The 22101-nt window shown below is 29.1% G+C and overlaps 3 protein-coding genes across 15 annotated transcripts; 1 reads left to right on the top strand and 2 right to left on the bottom strand.

Moving 5' to 3' along the window:
* Window positions 1-309: 309 nt before the first annotated feature.
* LOC123197745 (BAG family molecular chaperone regulator 1) lies at window positions 310-2668 on the bottom strand. The gene is made up of 4 exons (XM_044612117.1): window positions 1781-2668; window positions 1425-1681; window positions 1189-1335; window positions 310-1095 (listed from the first exon to the last, which is right to left on the bottom strand). The coding sequence occupies exons 1-4, from the start codon at window positions 2019-2021 to the stop codon at window positions 682-684; spliced, it is 1059 nt and encodes a 352-aa protein (XP_044468052.1). The 5' UTR covers window positions 2022-2668; the 3' UTR covers window positions 310-681.
* A 7503-nt stretch (window positions 2669-10171) lies between these two features.
* LOC123197742 (dihydrodipicolinate reductase-like protein CRR1, chloroplastic) lies at window positions 10172-13352 on the top strand. Of its 5 annotated transcripts, none has more exons than XR_006497919.1 (10): window positions 10172-10485; window positions 10583-10705; window positions 10853-10927; window positions 11014-11079; window positions 11217-11323; window positions 11426-11559; window positions 12265-12357; window positions 12616-12717; window positions 12790-12893; window positions 12993-13352. XR_006497919.1 is itself a non-coding variant. In XM_044612105.1 (10 exons), exons 1-10 carry the CDS (start codon window positions 10375-10377, stop codon window positions 13023-13025), a joined length of 903 nt encoding a protein of 300 aa, XP_044468040.1. In that variant the 5' UTR covers window positions 10182-10374; the 3' UTR covers window positions 13026-13352. The 5 variants fall into 5 exon arrangements, 2 of the variants coding, with proteins under 2 accessions (XP_044468040.1, XP_044468042.1); XR_006497917.1 differs by having other exon boundaries at window positions 10174-10485; window positions 11217-11312; window positions 11443-11559; XR_006497918.1 differs by having other exon boundaries at window positions 10175-10485; window positions 12807-12893.
* Window positions 10955-16897, bottom strand: LOC123197743 (protein COFACTOR ASSEMBLY OF COMPLEX C SUBUNIT B CCB2, chloroplastic). Of its 9 annotated transcripts, none has more exons than XM_044612109.1 (10): window positions 16686-16897; window positions 16489-16601; window positions 16332-16403; window positions 15745-15888; window positions 15497-15650; window positions 14439-14630; window positions 12977-14241; window positions 12221-12323; window positions 11254-11516; window positions 10955-11050 (listed from the first exon to the last, which is right to left on the bottom strand). In XM_044612109.1, exons 1-7 carry the CDS (start codon window positions 16840-16842, stop codon window positions 14171-14173), a joined length of 903 nt encoding a protein of 300 aa, XP_044468044.1. In that variant the 5' UTR covers window positions 16843-16897; the 3' UTR covers window positions 10955-11050; window positions 11254-11516; window positions 12221-12323; window positions 12977-14170. The 9 variants fall into 9 exon arrangements, with proteins under 9 accessions (XP_044468044.1, XP_044468046.1, XP_044468051.1 ...); XM_044612111.1 differs by lacking the exon at window positions 10955-11050 and having other exon boundaries at window positions 11060-11516; window positions 12977-13046; window positions 13184-14241; XM_044612116.1 differs by lacking the exon at window positions 10955-11050 and having other exon boundaries at window positions 11060-11516; window positions 12977-13046; window positions 13184-13217.
* Between the last annotated feature and the right edge of the window lie 5204 nt (window positions 16898-22101).

Below are 22101 nucleotides of genomic sequence, written 5' to 3'. Positions count from 1 at the left end.
TTTGAAAAGTGGAAGGTTTTCCTTAATCGGGAAAGGTAACCAAGACAAAAAATAATCATATCATATAACACAAATTGCATATACTTAACTAGTACTTAAACTTATCCAATTTCTATCATTTTTGGCTCCACTTCTTTAATAAAGGATTCAGACTTTTTAATTTATAATAGACAGGTTAATAACTTGATTAACAAAATCAACTCTATTTTAACACCTTTTTTGTCAGTTTGTAGCCCCCAAAGGAAGAAAGGTATTGATGGTTAATCATTTTTTTCAACTAGACAACTATTAATGTCTAATAGAGAATCATTGAGCAACCTAAACCATGATTGAAACTTGTTTATTCAGAGTGAGAGAAAATGAAAGATGCTGCAACATTTTACAATTGGGATTACTGGATTCTACAAATAAAATTCTTCAGCAAGATAACTGAAACATACAAATGAATCAAAAGACATTGAAGTAAAATAAAAAAGATGATGAAACAGTGTAATATTTCTCATACTAATCACTATTGTAGTAACTAGTAACCCCATTTATTTGTGGAGAACTGAATGACAGATTAAAGGGGGGTGCTAACGGATCTAAATACAGAAAAGAATGAAGAACAGATCACAAACCAACTTGCAAGACAAACCGAAACCACATCCCCACACGAAAAACAAATATGTGGCATAGGCCTTAGTCGAAGAATTCCCACGGGAACTTAGGTTGCGCTGAATTTGTATTAATGACAGTAGTTGCTGTGGACGTTGAGGGGACTGGCAGCAATGCTGGGCTAGAATCAAAGGTCTCCCATTTCGTGGTTACGACAACTGGTCCTGATGTTGAATGCCTTGGTTGTTGATGTTGATTCTGGTGTTGCTCATTTATTAACAAATGTTCAAAAGAATGCCTAGCTTGCTGCTCTTGAATTGGCACTAGTTTCTGCCCATTCAAATGCCCAGGGGCTTGCTCTTGAATTGATGTTGATCTTTGCCCATTTGAATGCTTCTGTTGATTCGGCATTGATGTTTTAACTCCATTGCCACTTAGCATAGAGTTTTTAATCTTCAACATATCCAGAGTTTCAACATACTTCTGCACTCTTCTCACCTTCATTCACATTATCATTGAACTAATCAGTCTTCACAATTTTACACAATTCAAACACTACAAGACCAAAACATAAATGCAACCCACAGTTACCTGCATTTTTCTCTGCAATTTTACATCTCCATCAGCCATAATACCATCCAATTTAAGCAATTGATTCATCAACAACTCAATTACACCAAGAAAATCTTTTTCGGCCACTTTCCCCCCTTTAGTAATTATTGATTCAAGAGCAGACACCTACCAAATTTCAATGGAACATCAAATTCACAAACAATTTTTCATTTACAAACTCTTTGAAAGCCTAAAATTCAGTCAGATACATTCACCTGTCCCGCCAGCCGGTCGACTTCCAGACTGATTTCGGATATGGATTTAGAAGCCTTCTCCATCTTGACATTCTTTCTCATCTCAAGTAAACGTTTCTCTTGGCTAATAGGGTCTTCAACAAGCACAATTTTTGATCGGTCCTTCACACCCGCCATGTCAAGAAAGGCTTTTGAATCTCTCTCTTTGTCTTTGTATATCAGCTTTTGATCCTGATGGTGCAATCCTGTTGGTCCACTCAACATCTTCTTCAACTCCCCTGCAACCAAAGTCAATCAAAACCCCATCTCTTTACAAACAAAAACTTTCTTCATTCATTCACAACTTTTTACAAGAAGAAGAAAGATTGTGAATTTACCAAATGTAGCTTGAGAACTGATATGCATTTCATGGTAAACAGACCCGTATTTGACCCGAACTCTAATTGTCGGTGGCGGGGCAGAAGTCCGATCAGAATCCGGGTTTCGTTTCTGTACAAGCATTCCACCTGGTCTTAGTTCCCAATCATGAGCCAGAGGTTCAGGTGCTCCACCAGCTGAGCTACCATTCATCATCGGGGAAGGTGACAGCCCTGTGGTTTTAGTCTTCATCCTCATCATCTTAAAACTCAACTTTTGTATATTTTATCTTCTTCTGAGCCCGTTACAGAAATAACTTTGACTTGAAGAAAAGCCTCTTTAGATCTTCTGTAACAGTGATTCCAGGCGATCTGTGACGAAAATCATAGATACCCTGTTCAGACAAAGCTCATTAGAGTTGTAAGAACCCAGCATTACACAAGTCCAAGTCCTTGAGCCAAGCGTAGACAGACAGAGAGAAACAACCTGTCTTCTGCCTTCTTCGTGGTACCAAATGGCGTCTTCTGAAAGGAAAAAAAAAATCTTTGAATCTTATTCACCAACAGAACTCAGATGAGATCGCCTCCCCGGAACTTGCTAAAGCCAAAAACCGATCAAAAGAATACTTTAGATCTCTTCAATGAATGCAGTCAACGTAATAAAACCACAAGAAAACTGAACCATCGATTTTTGCCCAAGAGAGTAACGGAAAAATCAATGAGAAATAGAAATTAAAAAAAAAAAAAGAGAAAATCTCCAAGTATAACTTTTATTCTCCTTCCTTTCCCTCTTTCTCTTTCTTGCTTGTAGTTCTGGAAATCTAAGCAGATAACAAGAGAAGAAAAAGAAATAAATGAATATAAAACGAGTGGGCAGCCAACACAGCCTGTTGTTGAGAGCAGAGAGCTAGAAATTTATACGATTTATATAGATAAATTATTTCAACCAAATTATTTTTATATTATTATTATAATTATTAATATTTCAATACAAAAAAGAATGACAGAAGCCGCCAAAGCTTCTGCTCAAAGGTAAAAACCAGAGAGGAAATTCTCGTCTTTCGCCAAACTCGTGGCAGGATCCCGTACATGCAGTTCTATGTTAAGTGAGACGTAATGATGGAAACGGTGGCTTACACGTTCATGGATAGAGGGTTAGTTTTGGTAACAAAAAGAATCCAATCATTGTCTTGTTAATGAGGAAGGGTTATTTACGTATAATAATTCTTCAATTGACACGTGGCGTTGTGTAGTGGCGTGTACGGTGGTATCTACGTCACTTAGTGTGTAGTGTAGTTAAGGTTAGTTAAACAGTAGTTTTAGTTTGCCGGCACCTTCTTTGAGAAACCTCAAATCCGGTGACGTTTCGTTGTCCAATTACCTACACGCTTCTCTTTCGCTTCACCTCAAAGGTGGCCTTAGTTTCATTAGAAATAACTGCATTTTAACTAAATTATTGCAAGCTGAACTGAAGTACGATTCCACCCTTAGAAAATGTTTCAATTTTAGATAATATTTTATTACCAAAATTAAAAAATTATTTCGAAGATAGATTATTTAAAAAATTATTCGATATAAATTATTATTATTATATTTGATAAAATTTAATAAGTATAAATTATTATTGTGTTTGATTATATTATTTCACTTAAATACCTTTAGAGATAATTATTTTAAAATATTTTTTATATTACATATTGTATTAATTAAAAATGAGATTATTTTTATTTTAAATACTAATAAATAAAAATATAATTATAATAAAATCAAGATGATATTGATAATATTTTAATATTTAATATAAATATAATAATCAAATTATTAACTATATTAACTATCATATTATTAATAGTATTTGTCATATCACTATTGATAATAGAATATTAATGTAATATTTTATTACTGACAAATCAAATAAAATAATATAATTAATAAAAAGATAAATTATTAAAATAATTTTTATTTACCAAGAACCAAATAGCCACTTATGCCGATTAAAAATACTCTTTACATGTTTGGTATAGGTAATCTTTTATTAAAAAAAAATTATCAAAGTTTAATTGTTTAGAAGAATACTTAGTATGATTTATTATTATATTTTATAAAAATAGATAAATATAAATAATTATTATATTTTGTTAAATATGGTAATAAATATTAAATTCTTATTTTACTTAAATTTTTTAATATCATTATTTTAAAATATTTTTTATATTAATTATTATATTAAATTAACTAAAAATGAGAATATTTTTGTTTAAAAAATTAATAAAAATAATTATAATAAAATTAAATTATAAAATTATCAAAATTTTATATTACCTAACAAATTAATTAAAATAATATAAATAATATAAAATAAATTATTTAAATAATATTTAAATAACCAAAAATCCCTTAAAATCTATTTGGTGTTTACTTTATCAGTTTTGCCGTATCTAATAAAATTGAAAAGCTCGTCAACACTTACTTTTCTACGATTTTTCAAAATTGCAGTTAATCAAGGATAAAAATGTCATTTCACTTCAATAAAGGACAAGAAAATAGACTAAACACAAAAATGCGAACAGAGCCACGTCAAAGTCTCCGTTAAAACCAAGCGAAATGCACCACCCAACGTCACAACACTGTATACGCCACGTGGCATAGATCGACACCATCAAAGATGGGAAACGCAATCTAGGTCCAGTCAGAGCTTTTATGCTTTTTACTTTGTTGGCTTTCACTTCGCCACTACCAGCCACCGACACTCTCACACGTGCTAATCACACACGCGTATTTTAAAAACAAACGGCACACTGTGAGCCGTCCATCAGCGGACGCAGGTGGAGGATTGGGACGGTGCAACTGCAACCTACGCCAAGTTGTAAGGAAGGCGTGCGGTCGTTGTATTGTATTAAAAAATTAATAAATAATTGAGATTATGATTTATTAAGTAAATTTCGGGTTTAGGGAAGTCGTTTGATTGGAGACATGTTACCGACCAATTGGGTCGGGATATTGGCTTTGATTGTCTGCCACTGGTTTTATGCAATTACCATGGCACTGCCACCTGCAACTCACGTGAGCAAAAGATATTTAAAGAACTATGTAATATTCGAATTGAACAATATTATATGTCTGCCTATTTGATACAAAATTTAAATATATATATATATATATATGATATATCATCATATAATTAAGTGTTATTTTATCTTTATTTTAAAATAATTTAATCATATGACATATTATTTATATATCTAAATTATATATTAAAAATATGTATATATAATTTTATTAATTCAAACTAATTGTCGATAAATTAAGAAAATTAGTCATTATACTTGTAAGCGTAGCCTATATTAAAAAATGACTATTTTATACCCAAAATTTGACGAAATGACATATTCTCACCTATTAAATTGAAAATAACTAATTTTTCATCTATCTATCAAAATTAATTATCAATTTTAATACTCAAAAGGTATTTATGTTATTTTATTTAAATATATATTGGAGGTATATTATGGGGATGTCAATGTTATTTTTTTAAAATTTATTTAGGGTAATTGTTTATTTTCATTATTTTATTTAGAAAATTATATATTCACCTTATATATTCGAAGTATATAATATAACTTTAATAGTTTGTAATACGACATTTATATCTTTTATTTATTTTAAAAATTTATTAACATCCTAAAAATTTTTAAAAATTATAATTTACCCTCAAACATATAATTAAATGTCTTGATACTCTTATCTATATTTGTATTAATAATTTTTTTATTAGTTTTAATTGAAATTAATATAAATTTGTGTATAAAATTATTTAATAATTTTTGGAGCAAAACATTATTCAGCTTAAAAAAAAAAGTTAATAGAAGTTGTTTAAAAATTTAACAGATAGCTAAAAAATTGATTTTTTTAAATTTAACGGATAAGAATAATTATTTCATCAAACCTTGGGTGGCAATTAGTTATTTGGCCTTATATAAACCTAGTTGATGGAGGTATATGCTGGCCACATTAATAGAAGTAGTTAGAATTTATACTTGATGATTCAATTTGATCATATGAATTTAATTATGATTAAAAGTAGTTAAATAATTAGTGTCCAATTAAAAGAGTAATGGAGGGTGGGAGGTCTCTTCAAACTTGATTATCAAATTGCTTAATTAAAGTTATAAAAGGGATAATGCAACCACTGAAAATATCAAAATCAGAAAATGAAAGAATGACCAAACCAACATAAAATTTTGTATTATTTGTGTTAAATAGTATTATGTGGATAATTTTGTGCATAAAAAACGACATATCATCATATGATTCGATAAACGAAAATTACAGACAAAACAACATTCACTCACATAATAACACATCATTGTTTTTGCATATAGTTTTATTGACTTGTGTTTCTATGTACCTATTATCGGAATAATCAAGGCAATATGTTGACCACATTAGCCTTTGTGTTAATTGAGATTTAAGTAATACAGAATAACCAAACCAACACCCCAAGTGATGCAATTTCGTTGAAATCATATTTGGGATTGATAAAATCTTATCTATCGTAATGTGATTCAACAAAAATTACATCTTTGCACCCTGATAGTACATTGATTCATCGTGTTTTAAAACATATCAATCATAAAGAAAATTGATTAAGAATTTAAGAATATTAATTTCCCTTACTTAATCCCTTGACTCAATAATAAATAAAAAAACATAAGTTTTTCTATTTCTATATTGTTATTGTTAATTTGTCGTGTATAAATATAAAAGGTAGAGAGATGATCAAATTCATATTTATAAAGTTAATTATAATTTCTCATTAAAAGTTACATCCATATAAAGAATCACATTTTTTTATTATAAAGTTACATCTTTTTATCAGAAAGAGTTATTAAATTTTATCAATTATTAATTATTTTATCAAATAAATACAATTATATTTAATAAAATAAATTTTTAATATCATGTGAGTTATAAATCTTATTGTCACATATTTAAAAGAGAAATTATACGTATACATAGTTTTTTATACATAACTGATATACACAGATGATTTGTTATCATGTGATTAAATGTTACTTTATATTTAATTCAAAATCACATAATAATACATTATTTATATATTAAAATTATGTATCATAAATATGTATACATAGTTTTACTGTCTTTAAAAGCCTAGCCTTTCCAGAAACAAAATGTAGGAAATATTGATAGGGTTTACCAAATGAAAAAAGAAAGAGTAAATAAAATTAAACAAGAAAAGAAGACCCATAAAAATTGACATATTTCTATAATAAAGCAACAATTTGAGGTAGCATTTAAAGCCATGAAAAATGATGGAATGGAACAAGACGGGAAATGAATGCCATTACTTTTCTATCCATAATCAATAAAATTATACATGCACAATTTTGAATATTTAATTAAATATTTGATTAATATATTATAATGTGATTAAATAATTTTAAAATAAGAATAAATGATATCCAATCACATGATTGCAGGCTCTTAAGGTTTATCATAACTTAGGTTCCTCAAGTTAATAAAAAAATAATATATCAAATAATATAGTAATAAATTATCTAAATACCTAATTATATATTTTTAATTTAATACATATAATATTGTGTATTCACATTTTTGCACCCTCTAGAAATTTTGGTCAATTATCTAACTTAAAGCTATGTATTGAGGCTTAGATCATTCACTACTATTATTCTGCCGACTTATATGTTTTTAGAAAGCCAAAAGAGTTATTCCCACCCAAGATTTGATAAAATCTCAAACCTTCGTCTGTTAATATTAAAAAATTCAAATATTCATTATTATATTAACATTTATTGTTAGAGTTAAAGATAAAAATATAGTTTAATGCATGTAAAAAAAAATGTCATTTAACTAAAAATATTTAAAAAAAACTAAAATTTTATTACATTTCTTTCCCTTAATTTAAAAATCTAACAATTTTTTCCCTTTTAAAGTTTGAAAACCCTTCATTTCTCCTCTAGGGTTTTGAAATCGTCACCACTTTTGAGAGAACTTCGTCGTCTCTAAATGTTTTTGTCTTTAGCCTCTCTTTCTCTCTTTCTAATGAACTTACTAGTCTCTTTACCTTTCTCTTTTACCCTATTTGTCTTTAACGAAAACAAATGTTATTTACAATTTTACACCTCTAGAAATTTGACAATTATCTAACTTAAAGCTTCATATTGAGGTCCACTTCATCCACTACACTACCAACTTTATTTTTAGAATATGTTATCTAATTGAATTTTCATAATGGGATTTGTATATAAGAAGAGATGGTAGGAAACGAGAGTAGGTATACGTAAAGTATTAATTTATAGTAATTATTAGTTAATGAAATTCATTACACTAGATTTTGATATAAATAATTAATGGTAAGCTAAAGATAATCATGGGGGTATAATGTGCTGTTGGAAATGTTGTAACGGGAAATATATTGCCCACCTTAACTTCGATAAAATGGTGTTTTTCACCTTCTAAATTTAAAAAAGTGTATTTTTATTCATATGTTATATGTAAACACTTTGTGTTATCTATATTAAAGTTAATATCACTTATATCACTAATAATATAAACAAATTATATTTTCACCCTAAATATTTTATAATTTTTTCTTTTTATCTCCCCGCTTTATTCTTCTCCTTTCTCATTTCTTGGTCAACATAATACATCTAACATAGATTCAATAGGTTTGGAGGCCTATGAAGACATTGAGGTGTCCCGTAGTTAATGGAAGTGACAAAATTCAACTAAAATGAAGCTCATCAACAATAGATCTAAACAAAGAAACTGCAAATTCATCGACTACTAGTTGATGGTGGTGCATAATTGGGAACAACTAGAGAGAAATAGTATTGTCGACCTATTTTTATAATTTTTAATGTTTTATAATAATTAACTAGGGGTAAATAAAAAAATTATAACTTTTTTAGAAAGAAACTTTTACATAGGTTCAGTAAAGACACATGATTTTTTCTATTTTGCTAACTTTAATTAAAAAAATTAATAAAAAATTTAACAGACAGATTTAAAAAAAAAAACAAAAATTTCAAAATTTAAAGATATAAAATTATAATTTTATCAAAGTATAATTACATTTGGGATTTGTGGTGTGCTGTGTCTTACTGTGAGACTTGGTTTTGGCCAACTTTTTCGGCCATAAGATAAGATGGTTATTATTAGTTCCTTTTATGATTTCTCTTGATTTTTTATATAAATATATATTATAAATAAAGTGATTATCTCCAATTAAGGTTACTATTCAACACGTAGGCTTACCAGCTCATCATCAACTGGAAATTATATTAATTGGGGGGTCATCATGAATTGGGATGTTCCAGGATGTCTAGTGGCTATCAAGTCAACTCAACCAATTGGGATCTCTTTTCTACACTATTTCAATGGCTGAAATATCATCCACTGTTCTAGAGAGGCTGGCTTTTTGAGGTAATTACATAATTAGAGTAACAGGAAATAACCATTCAATTCAAATGATTGGTACAGGTTTTACTTTGATTAATTGATTATTCTTTAACCCACTCATAAATTTCAAGCATTGAATTGTCAAAATAGGCGAGATAATGGCAGCACATATAATTGTACATTTCCGTCACACACAGTTTTATTTTTTGGACCATGAGATCTTGAAATGCAAGACAGAGGTTGAATTGGAGAAAGGATGACTAAGAAATGTATATATATATATATATATATATATATATATATATATATATATATATATATATATTTTGCAACCATCTTTGATACGAGAATTTTAATTATTCTCGTTCTTGTCTACATCTTCATTTTTATTGGATTATCTCTTTCTCATTCAAAGAGGATGAGCCGAAAATTTAATTTTATGAGTTGAATTGTCATCTTATTTAATTATTAGTCTCAATCCACTAGGTATAGATTTTCAACTCATCCCTTTTCGAATGAGAAAGGGATTATCTAATAATAACAGAGATGGAGACAAAAACGAGAATAACTAAAATCCCCATAGCCGAAGACAATGCAAAAAGGGAAAAAATATATTTCTGACTCGTCCTTTCTCCGATTCATCTTTTCTTTTGCATATTTCATAAAACCTTATATAGTGAATTACTTTTAAAATTTTCACTTATTATAAATATATTATAACACCTAATAAATATTTATTATTTTTTCTAGAGGGCAGAAGGATGATAAAATGTAGGAAATTTTTGTCATGGACATATACGAGGAGAGAGAAATTTTACTAACGGGAAGGGGAGGGAGGAGAAATTTTACTCACTGGGGAGAGAAGGGATTTCTCATCATCCCTATATTGGAGATAGAATTTGACCCCTATCCATCCCATTGCTATCTCTAGCTGGGCATGACAAAAAGTTATTAACAAGTAAAATTCACACCAGTCTAAGACATATTGTTTTGCCAACCATTTCTCCTATTGCACATGCTGACACACAAATCAGTGTCACAGAACTCCCTCCAAACAAGCCCTATCGAAACACAAAACCTTATCTCCTGGAATTTAAGCAAACCTTATCAACATGGAGTACACTACCCACCAAACAATCAGAGAACTAGCAACAGTGTTTTGACTAGCAATGGCTGCCTTCAGCTCTCAATTTCATTGCACAATCTATCACATTTCGCATGATATAAAAGCCAGGCGTTTTGTTTCTTGCTCAGTGAACCCCTCACAGGGTAATATCAAGGTTAACAGTTGGATTTCTCTTCCAATCAAAACCACGCATCTTTTTTTTCCTTTCTTTTGTTTGTAAGGGAACTAATCTTTCTATTTGGGAAGTATAGGTGATTGTAAATGGAGCTGCAAAGGAAATAGGAAGAGCAGCAGTACTAGCAGTCACTAAAGCTAGAGGAATGGAGGTGGCTGGTGCTGTTGACTCACATTTTGTAGGAGAAGATATTGGGAAGGTTTTTCTTCTTTCCTTAATCAAATCAATTTTTATGTTTCAATCAGATATCATAAAATAAATAAGAAATTCTCCAAATGGTTTCTTATTTGCCTCAAACAGCCTATGCTAATTTAATATATATGTTTTGTTTCCTTTTTCCAAGTAGGTATGTGACATGGAAGAGCCTATGGAAATTCCTATAATGAATGATCTCACCATGGTATTAGGTTCCATATCTCAGGTAAAATACTCACCTTCTGGTCTCAGATTCTGAAACTGTGCTATAGCTTATATTTCTCAGATGAACTGTCCATGGAATTCTGGCAGTCGAAAGCGAGAGGAGTCGTCCTCGACTTCACGGATCCTGATACAGTTTATGACAATGTGAAACAGGTTTGATATTTCTTAAACATTTTTTTTCCAATGTTTCTAATGTTGTAGACAGACAGAGAAGTGAGAATAGTATAACTATTTGGTGGCTTTAAGCACTAGAAATCAAAGCTTTCTTTGTGCTTTCTATCAATAACTAGGCAACAGCATTTGGCATGAGAAGTGTGGTTCACGTACCACGGATAAAGCTAGAGACAGTTTCTGCATTATCTGCATTCTGTGAGAAGGCCACCATGGTGAGCACAGGGTGAGAGATTATTAACATTTCAAATCCATTTTATTTTCCTGCTACACTATTCTTGCACCATTCATCTTCAACATTTTTCAAATTACTTCTGCTTCTTCACAGTGTTGCATTCATGTCAGGGTTGCTTGATTGCACCAACTCTATCCATAGGATCCATTCTGCTCCAGCAAGCTGCCATTTCTGCTTCCTTCCACTACAAGAATGTAGAAATTGTGGAATCAAGGCCCAATCCAACAGTAAGATATTTGAGTTCTTTTATGTCAAATTTTCAATCAAGTAAATATTAATACCTCACTCAACCCCCAATGGAGTTCTTTGCAATGTGTGTGAAGCAATTTACTTAATCCAACATCCCATATAAGAGCTCTCAAGTTCCTAAAGCAAAGCCTTTAATCGTTTTATGCATTAGCTTAAAGATTATTCTCAAGCTACAACTCCATATTTTGAATTGATTTTCATCTTTTTTTTACACTAGATATCGTGATGATAGGTCATAAGCTCTCTATGCAGTCTTTGGGATTTAGAGTGAATAGAAATCTTATATTATTAATACAAGCAACTTATGTGTTTATCACACAAAGATTACAAAAGGAAGAGGAAGAATAAGCAACTTACGTTAAGGTTATACCTCAAGGGGCGTCTATTGTGTGTCTAAATGCTAAAAGAATGCAAATTTAAATCACATCATCTAGACATCCCAAATTTCACCATTTATTATTATTTTTCTGTTTATTGTATTATATTTATGTCTAGAACACGCTCCACCTAATTGCTCTGCACACTCTACAGATAAATTTTCTTGTATCAGAGTATTTAATTGGGAAACTTACATTCATATGTCTCCAATTCTCTGCTGTACTTGATGTACACATTGAACTCAAAACTTAAAAAACTGACCTCAAGCATGAAGAACTGATGATAAAATTGTCTTGGATGCACAGGATTTTCCGTCAACAGATGCCAACCAAATTGCCAACAATCTCTCAAACCTTGGTCAAATCTACAACAGAGAAGATATTTCAACAGATGTGAGGGTATGATATTACCACATTAGATCTTTCCAGGAATCAAATGAAAATCATGAATGTTTATACAAAGTTACAAAGAAAACAAGCTACTGTAATTAGACCATATTGTCAGGGAAATGATTTAACAGAAGCCAACAATTCAAAAAATCATATGTCCATTTAAAATAAAATAATGATTCGCTTCTTGTGCTTTATTTAATTTAACTCCTCACACAGCTGAGGTTAGGAAAAATAAAATGATTTCATTATTCATTGTGTATTAAGGCAAGAGGTCAAGTCCTGGGAGAAGATGGGGTTCGTGTGCATAGTATGGTCCTTCCAGGGCTTCCATCCAGTACAACTGTTTACTTCTCTCGCCCAGGAGAGGTGGTCTCTTTTCCCTTATTCTTTTTTTTAACACCTTGTTTGAATATTTTATTTTCCTTACCTTTGAACCAGAAATGATGCTGGTGCAGGTTTACTCTGTTAAGCATGATATCACAGATGTTCAGTCTCTCATGCCAGGCTTAATTATGGCTGTTAGAAAGGTTGTAAATCTTAAGGTAAATCAATCTCACCATATTTCATCTCCTTCCTGGGGCATATTATGCTTCAGTCAGTCAAAAAAAAAATATATCTAAATTACCTGTTTTATTTGGCAGAATCTGGTGTATGGTTTGGAGAAATTTTTGTAGAAACTCAAATGATTCAATCTCCTGGATTCATAACAAAAACTCAGTGTTAATTTAGTAGACAATCAACATCGTCGTGCAATTAGCAGGAGCAGTTATGGCTAGTGGAAATTTTTGCAGGAACTTAGGTGTTCTTCAATCTACTCAGTGACGATCTACACCTTCAAATTGATTAAGTTAAGGATCCACATCATCCTGTAGTCAGATAGTAGAGCAAAGAAGCTTAAGTGGAGTGAGAGAGGAAGAACATGGTCAGTCATTTTCATTCACTATGAAATGTAGTTTGATTAAATTAATGAGATTCAACGGTTGGAATTTTCACTATCATAATCAGACACAATCACATGAAGAGGGCTGTTTCCAGACATTAAAAGACCATTTACATATTCAATTAAAAAGGAATAAATGTGACTGCCAATGTTGATATATATAGCATGCAGCTCCACAAGATTGCAAAGAACCCATAACATAAGCAGAAAAACATGAGTCTCAAAACTTAGGACTCCAACCCAGCATGCATCAAGTTCTCCATTTACACACTGTCATCTTAGGAGTTAAATTTGGTTCATAATTTTATCAAAGTTATCGCTTCAGCAATCAGGAACTATCATTCACTTGCAGTTTCATAATTTAAAACATATACGTCATACTGAGATTCACATCTTGTACAATAGCCAACTCTACTTTTCCAAGCAACTATTTTCCTCTTATATTTCTTCTTAAGCAATCATATATGCATTATCTATCCTACCTAAGGATCTCCCAACTCCCCTCCCAAATAAAAAAAGCTGAGTTTATTTAGTCAACTGTATCAAAGTAATGACCCTTCATACTAAATTAACAAGGTAACTAATAATACCATTGCAAGCCCAAATCAATGAAATAAAGGAAATAGAAGTTAATGAGACATAGATTCATAACAAGAAGAACACAAATTAAAGCTAGCATTCATTTCAAATTTGCCAAACACTTGCCATCTATCAGTAATATAGACAAAAGGATCAAACTCAGCCTGAGGGCTCAAATATGCTACTAGCAACTTGTAGTCATTATGGCTGATAAACTTTTCCATGGTGCTATAAATAGTTACTAATTATCACTTGGAGAACACAAAATCCACCACTTGTCCAGTGAACCTTACAAGAAAATCATGGTTTAAATGGATCAATCGGTCTTTTAGGCATTCTTTTCATGCAAGTCCTGCAAACGTAAATCCAGGCTGATGTACAAAATAATTCAAATGAAAAAAGGGTCATGAACTTCCCGATAGTAATAAACTAGAAAAATGACACCAAATCTGTTAAAGGTTTGACCTAGTCAAAAGAGGTATAAATTGAAAAAATCACACCTAATTGCTAATTGCATACACAGCACCTGAATTCCTAAACACATTTCAAATTTATACATAGGCTTTACCTCTAAATTTGTTAGCAATTGCTCTTATCCAGGCTCTATCTTTATCGCGATATGCATAACGAATGCTAGAAGCCAGTAGGACAAAACCTTCAATCTTTTCCATCTCACCAGCACTAGGATTTGGAGTTTGTATGACTGGTTGTACAAAGAGAGAAGAAGTCTCCTTTGGAAGCATTTCCCAAATTCCAGAATCTGCAGAATTAATCAAACTTTCATATCACTACAAAATTAGAATAAAACAAATAAATGACCATGTAAGTGACAAACAGTCAACTATAAGCACTAGGCAATTAGCACCATTATTATAAGAAACTAATGTGAATATGAAAAAGACAGACATCCTGCCGAAAACATGCAAATTGATCAGAATAAGTCACTTATATTTTGCTTAAAAACAGACAAAACTAAAAAAATTGCAATTAATTAATTAGCTTAGCAAGACAGACACATATATCTCAAAAACACAAAGAAAGTTAGACGGTGACAGTGAGCCTTATTGGAGCATAACAAAGGTGAGACTCTCCGGTTTATCATTTTTCACAAGAACAGTTGCAACCAAAAATAAACACAAAATAAATTACTATATAAAAGGAATGGTCTCGAAAAATAAAGGGAATCAAAGCTAGTATCAAATATAGGCCTTTTGTTGATAGGAATTGCAGGCAATAGAACCTTTCCAACCTCAGTTTCATGCAAGCCAGAAATCAAAATAACAGAAACATAACCAAGAGACAGTATTAAATCTAAGATAGAAATTTAATAATGAAGCACTCTCCTACTTTTGGACATGGACCACAAAGTGCCTCATATTACGACTTCCCAACCTTTTGATTATTAAATCAACTAATTTTTTAATGTCAAGTGTTTTTTTAGCTAATATGCAGACAGAGAATTTTTAATCTCTGCACATTGTAAGAAGATAATTTTGTAGAATATTTTTCAAGAACCGTTCCTATTTATTACTGATGCATGAAATTTTATTTTAAAAAAAAAAAAAACAGAGAGACAATATTCCAATACATAATACTACTTTTTCTAGAGCAAAGACCAGCTTTTACCAGCACTCTGAGGAAAATAGAGGCTCTCCTTCAAATCAGATAAGCCAATCTTCTCAATCTGTCTTTCAAACCATTCAACTAGTTGAGATTTAGCTAAACCATCTGGAGTGCTCCAGTAGCCACGTATGCATAACTCACCTCGAAATGATATCAACTGAAAATTACCAATAACAAGCATATAGCTAAAGCTACAAATAAAAATGGAGCACCCAATACCATATTCCATGAAAGGTTATAGTTGAAAATACCACAGATATGGAGTTAGTATTGCGCAACAAAACATAGGTAGCCCAAGCCAAATCCTCCTTCAAAGTATCTGAGATATTTTGTGACATTACAAAAATTTGGTCGGTGCTTTCAGGAAGAATTTTCTGATCCATTGGAGTAGCACCCTGCATGGTTTCCCACATCGTTGCATTAATTGGCAAGCATTACCTTGTCCTAGTCAAATAAACTTGAAAAATAAAAACAAGGAAAAAAAAAAAGGGAAACCACATATTATTCTTTAGTCGTTTCTACTCAGCAGGTTTGGGATTAGTATTTTTAACACAACTTCAAAATTGATGATATTACGACCAGTCTATAATCACAATTTTACGGTGTTTGGTTACCAAAGCTAACCTAATTTATCAGTAATTTTACTAGCAAATGTGTTTTCGTCATTTTTAAATTTAAAAAATCTTGAAACTCACAACGTATCTGGTCTTTTGAAACTCATATCAGGCCATAGATTTTTTAGGCTAGCACAAGTAATATGTTCAAATTCATGAAAAAGAGAAAATTACAAACAAAAACAACAAAACGAAAATACATATACATAAATACGTAGAATTACCTTGAGAAATTTACCGAGGTAAGGAAGTGCAACAGAAAATGCAGCCAATGAAAGACCAAGCCCCTCTGATCTCTGCACGCAAAAATAAAAATTCCGAAAAAATTCAAATTGAAATTAAACCAGCAAGAAAAAAAACAGAGTAAGGCAGTTAGCTAACCAGCTGCGCTGAGGTAACAGAATTTGAGAATACGAAATGATTCAACACCAGAAGCGAGCCAAAGCCGTAGCCGATCCATCTCGGGAGATACGACTCGTCGAATCCGGGTATACCTGTAACCAAACAGAAGCGTCCAAATTTAGGAAATAGAAATTCAAAAAAAAAAAAATGCAAGCATGTACATTTATTTGAGTTACCAAATGTGAAGCGAAGAACGGAGAGATTGAGTTGTTGGTCTGGCTGTTGTGAACTGTCAAGGCGGGCAGATATTGATGATGATTTAATTCTGGTTTTGGCGCGAGATTTGATTGGAATTTTAAACTGAATTAACGGGCTGGATAAGTGGATGCTCATTCTTTTATTTCTCTGTTTGTGAGGGCTTCTTTCTGAGAGAGATGAATGAATTTTGGTTGTTTATTTACAATATTACTGTAGTATCCCTGCATCAGGCGTCAAAAAGCGTCATAGACTGCCGTAGCACCATAAAAAAACTTACCTATCTATAGAGCCGCAATGTGTAACCACGCGACAAGCGAGGTGGGTGGTTACTGTGATTGATTTTAAAATCCTAATAAATTATAATATTATTTTTTATCCACTAAATAATTTTAAATTAAAATAAAATAATATTTAATTATATAATAATATATTATTTATATTTAAATTATATATTAAAAATATATAAAATATTATTTTTATATTATAGTATAATTGCATAATTAAAATTTTTTAAATTACTGATAAATTAATATTTAATTAAATCCTTAAATATTAAAAAATATTTAATAAGTTGATGAAACAAACTAAAAGCGGTTTTCCAAAACAGCTATTTTCTTTCAATGATTTTCCTTTTTTTCCTGTGGGCGAATAACTGCTCTCTGATCTCCCACTGACGTTTGAAGTCCTTTTGTCAGTCCCAGTAAATGCAATTAAAATTTAAGCTAAAGCAACTATTCCCACCCACAAGTTTTCCCATTAATTTTAAAAATTTTATTCACCTATTTATAATAGTTTAAATATATTAATTTTAAAAATAAAATTATTATTTTATATTTAATATTAAAAATAAGTTTAAATTTTATTTTATTTTTTTTTTAAAACTTTAACAACTAATAATTTTTTTTAAACCTAAGTTTTTAAAATTGTATTTTTTTAAGATTTTTAAACTTTCAAATCTAATTTTTTTAGTGACGATCGATAATCTCCAAACACTGTTTCTTTCTCTCCGATACGTCTTCCTTCTGACTCCGTGAGGTGTTGTCATCGACAAAAACGTCTCACAACATCAAAAGGTACACAATCAGAAAAAAGACATACCGAAGAGAAAGAGACAATGTTTGGAGATCATTGATCATTTTCATAAAAATTGAATTTGAAAGTTTGGAAACTCTACGAGAAAAATACAGTTTTTGAAAACTTAGATTAGAAAAAAATTGTTAGTTTTTAAGGTTTAAAGAAAAAATAATATAACTAATAGATTTAATTAATTTTAACTGTTTATGAATAGATAAATAAAATTTTTAAAATTAACAAGGGTTGTGGGTAAGGAATAAGTCCCTTTGGCTTTAAAATTTAGTCAAATTATCTTAGAATTTATAAATAGGGAATAAAGTCAAGCTTTGCAACCTTTGATTTTTCAAAAGTGATCCCTCTTTAATGTTTTTTTTTTTCTCTGATTTAAAACATTTTAATCAAATATGCGGAAAATTAATACAATTTTCTGCACATATAAAAATAAAAAAATAAATTTCCAAAGTGAAATATCAACCAACATTATAAATTATACTCAAATGGGGCTAAACTCATAAATTAACATTGGAAATTAGAGTTGGTAGTTTGTATCATCAGATTATATTCGTATCGTAATATTTCGAGTTTCATATCAAAGACCCAACTTGAATTATGTTTGAGTTACTTAGCACAATCCAAGATGATTTGAAATCGTCAATTGTTTTCATTCTATTAAGTGTTTTTAGTATTTTGACTTTTTTTCTGAAATTATCCCTATCTATTATTAACAACACATGCCATAAAACTTTGTTTTCTTTGCAAATGACCAAAAAAATTGCATACCAATACCTTTTAAAATGCACAAATAATTTTAGTAATCAAATTTTATTCTCACTTCCCAAAAATAAATTAATTTTTAAATAAAAATTAAGAATGATCAAAGTAAGTACAACTACATAGAGATACATCTATATGCAATATATAAAAATTTTAACTATTACTGTATAACATCTATAGATATGTCTCAAAAATATTCTGGTAATTTAGTTGTTTTAAATAATTAATTTGAAATTTTAAGATAATGAACAATCATGTATGATTCTACTATGTCAATTTATCGATTGGAAAAAGGTAGAATTTGACATTATGAATGACCGTGTATGTAAAACAAACAAATATTTATGGGAGTCAATAATTGGATAATCATAGTTTCGAAAAGAATAGAATATGATTTAAAGAAGATGAACTCCTATGAACGATCATGCATGATAAAGACCCATTCATGACATTTTTTATTAAAAGTTATATAAGTGAAGTGTGTTATTAGGTGGAGAAATTTTACCACTTTTATTATACATTATACAAACTAAAAGGAGAGTGAAAGCAGGAGGGCTAGAAAGATAAAACAAAAAAACAAAATGTTGTCATTTGGGGATTGTACACAAGAGGATTTCATTGCCACCTAAAGAATTAAATAGGTTATCGAAGGCAAGGTAAGTAGGTATAACATCCTTCTTTGGGGACTAATTATCTAGGATGAATGTGCCCATAGAGTTAAGGCATGAGCTAAGTCGTAAATAACCAAATGGGCATCTGGGATATCAAAAAACATTTGAGGGTAAACCATATGTTATATAGGAATTCAGTTTAGTTTATAAACATTGGTTATATTTATTTTGTTAAAGATGTATGATAAGTTACCTACTTATTGAATGTTATAACACTTATGTGTTTCTTTGTTTATGATTTTGTAGGTAGGCGAGGTGAGTAACGAAACATGTGGGAAGCCAACTCAAAGAGTATATGTTTCAATTGGTGTTATTTTGTATCAAAATATAAGATATTTGGTTTTGTTTGTTTAAACACATTTTTGGATTTTAGTTATTGTTTGATGTAAACAAGATTCTTGTGTTGATTAGGTGGTTTCGACGTTATTTAGTAATTTATTTAGTTTCACACATTAAGTTTTAATATATCATGTTATGAGTTAAAATTATTTACGTTAAATGGGTTTAAATAAAAATTTTAAAATAGAAATTTTAAGTTGATGTATCTCTTTGAGTTCATATTTCTTTCAAAAGTATGTATCTAAAGAGAGATATTACAAGTTCAATGTAACGGTAGTTATGGTAAGTGTGTATAAGAGATGTCGATAGAGAAACCAAGTGTGATTTGGTGGAAAATTGAGTTTTATCAGTTCAACAACATCCGTAAATCAATTTGAGAAAATTAAGATAAGGTTAAAAAAATATATATATATATATATATATATATATATATATGCAAAATAATTAGAACAAAATGAACTTGTTTATACTATTAGTGTGATGTAACTAATATTAACCTTTTTATATATTGAATAACATGATAAAAATATTTTTTAACTGTCAAAATAATTTACATAATTTTAATAGATGGGTGAGAAAATAATTTTTTTAAACTTAAAAAGAGAAATTATCATTCCATCAAAATTTATGTAAAAAATTACCATTGGACCTACTAAAAGGACAAAAAGGAAAATGGAAAAAGGATAAAGGTGCTAGGTTTGGTCCATAAGAGACGGCTAATAATAGAGTGCAGTACAAAACCATATAAAATATAAGTAAGGTTAAATATATAATTTTTTATGTATAATTTTATCTATAAATAATAATAAATTATTATATAATTAGATAATTTAAAATTTAAAATAAAATAATATTTAATTATATAATAATATAATATTATTTATATATAAAATTATTCATAAAACTTATCTATGTAATATTATTGGTAAAATATACCGTATAATTAATTTTCCACGTACATGAGGCTGGAACGATCAAAATGACTGGTTCAAAGGACATAATAAAGTCAAATGTAATTAGTGGAGCAATTATCTGCAAGTAATAAAATTAAGACTTAAAGTTGTAATAATATATTGCTGGTACTAAAATATTCCACAAAGTGACCAATTCAATACTATATTATGGTTTGCCAAGTCAACTGTAATTAATGGGGTAATTATTATAATCAATAATAAATAATTAATGCTATATTGAAAATACTTTCTATAAAAAAAAACACTATTTTTATTATTTATTATGGGCATCTTACCCTCCTTTGGTGATAATATTATTATTATCGTATAGTTTTATATAATAATAATAATAATAATAATAATAATAATATATTATTATATAATTGTATAATTAAAAATTAAAAAATATTTAATTAGACAATTATATATTATTATTTATATATAAAATTATGTACAAAAATTATTATATATTTTTATTAATATAATAAATGGTTTATAACTACCATTAAATAGTAAATGACATTTTGTTATTAAAAATATTAATATTATACGTATATATTTTAAATATATAAATAAATACATATTTATATATATTTTATCATATAATTTAGTGTTATTTTATCTTAAATTCAAAATTATCTAATTGTATGAGTCCGCATATTAAATATATACCAATTTGTATACTTATAATAGGTACACATAGGTTTATTGTATTAAAAACTATAATTTAATTTCTTGGCATTATTTAATAATTTCATTTTAAAATGTACTATTAATATAAGATTCTCGTATTAAAAGGCGTTTGATTGAGGTAAACAAAGATTATTGTTTCATTCTTGACATTCTTTTATTACTTTAATTAAACATAATAATTATATATATATATATATTTAACCAAAATTTTCAAATATGATAATAATTGATACCAGTAATTTTATAAGTAATTTACTATTAAGGTAATATTTCAATTTTAATAATAAAACTTTACTCAAATGAAATACATCTTAATATGGTTAATGTTAATATTTTACATGAGTATCAAGTATTATTTTCTATGATCAAAAGTACATCATATAAGAATGAAACATTAAATTGAGCATATAATCATGCCACAAATTCTTCAAATGTTAGCTACTTTCTAATTAATATATCATCGAACTTATGTTCAAAATAGTATAAATTATTATAAAAAGATGTTTAATTTGAGTAATATTTTATTATAAAAATAAAAAAATTGCCTTAAAGATAAACTACTTGAAAGATTACTGAGTATAAATAATTATTATATTTGATAAAATTTTGTAAGTATAAATAATTATTATGTTTGGTTAAAGATAACAAAAGAATATTAGTAAATTATTTTACTTAAATGCCCTTAGATATAATTATTTTTAAATATTTTTATATTATTTGTTACATTAATTAAAAATAAATTTATTTTTATCAAAAAAATTAATAAATAATAATATAATTATAATAAAATCAAGATTACCTTAGTAATTTTTTAATACCTACGGTGAAAGTGGTAATCAAATTACCACTTATATTACTTGTCACATCACCATTAGTAATAAAATATTACC

Source organism: Mangifera indica, chromosome 15 (genome assembly GCF_011075055.1).
Source record: "Mangifera indica cultivar Alphonso chromosome 15, CATAS_Mindica_2.1, whole genome shotgun sequence".
NCBI classification, from domain to species: domain Eukaryota; kingdom Viridiplantae; phylum Streptophyta; class Magnoliopsida; order Sapindales; family Anacardiaceae; genus Mangifera; species Mangifera indica.
The sequence above is the reverse complement of the archived record's forward strand: the minus strand, read 5'-3'. Positions and strand labels throughout refer to the sequence as shown.

What these genes read in the sequence shown, in the direction of transcription:
- LOC123197745 (XM_044612117.1), bottom strand. Translation starts at nt 2,021, where the DNA reads ATGATGAGGATGAAGACTAAAACCACAGGGCTGTCACCTTCCCCGATG. An exon ending in CAGTTCTCAAGCTACATTTG is followed by an intron (nt 1,682 to 1,780) that starts GTAAATTCACAA and finishes CTTTGGTTGCAG; the next exon opens with GGGAGTTGAAGAAGATGTTG. An exon ending in TCGACCGGCTGGCGGGACAG is followed by an intron (nt 1,336 to 1,424) that starts GTGAATGTATCT and finishes GAAATTTGGTAG; the next exon opens with GTGTCTGCTCTTGAATCAAT.
- LOC123197742 (XM_044612105.1), top strand. Translation starts at nt 10,375, where the DNA reads ATGGCTGCCTTCAGCTCTCAATTTCATTGCACAATCTATCACATTTCG. An exon ending in TTTATGACAATGTGAAACAG is followed by an intron (nt 11,080 to 11,216) that starts GTTTGATATTTC and finishes ATCAATAACTAG; the next exon opens with GCAACAGCATTTGGCATGAG. An exon ending in TCTGTGAGAAGGCCACCATG is followed by an intron (nt 11,313 to 11,442) that starts GTGAGCACAGGG and finishes CATTCATGTCAG; the next exon opens with GGTTGCTTGATTGCACCAAC.
- LOC123197743 (XM_044612109.1), bottom strand. Translation starts at nt 16,842, where the DNA reads ATGAGCATCCACTTATCCAGCCCGTTAATTCAGTTTAAAATTCCAATC. An exon ending in ATACTAACTCCATATCTGTG is followed by an intron (nt 15,651 to 15,744) that starts GTATTTTCAACT and finishes GGTAATTTTCAG; the next exon opens with TTGATATCATTTCGAGGTGA. An exon ending in CTATTTTCCTCAGAGTGCTG is followed by an intron (nt 14,631 to 15,496) that starts GTAAAAGCTGGT and finishes TTAATTCTGCAG; the next exon opens with ATTCTGGAATTTGGGAAATG.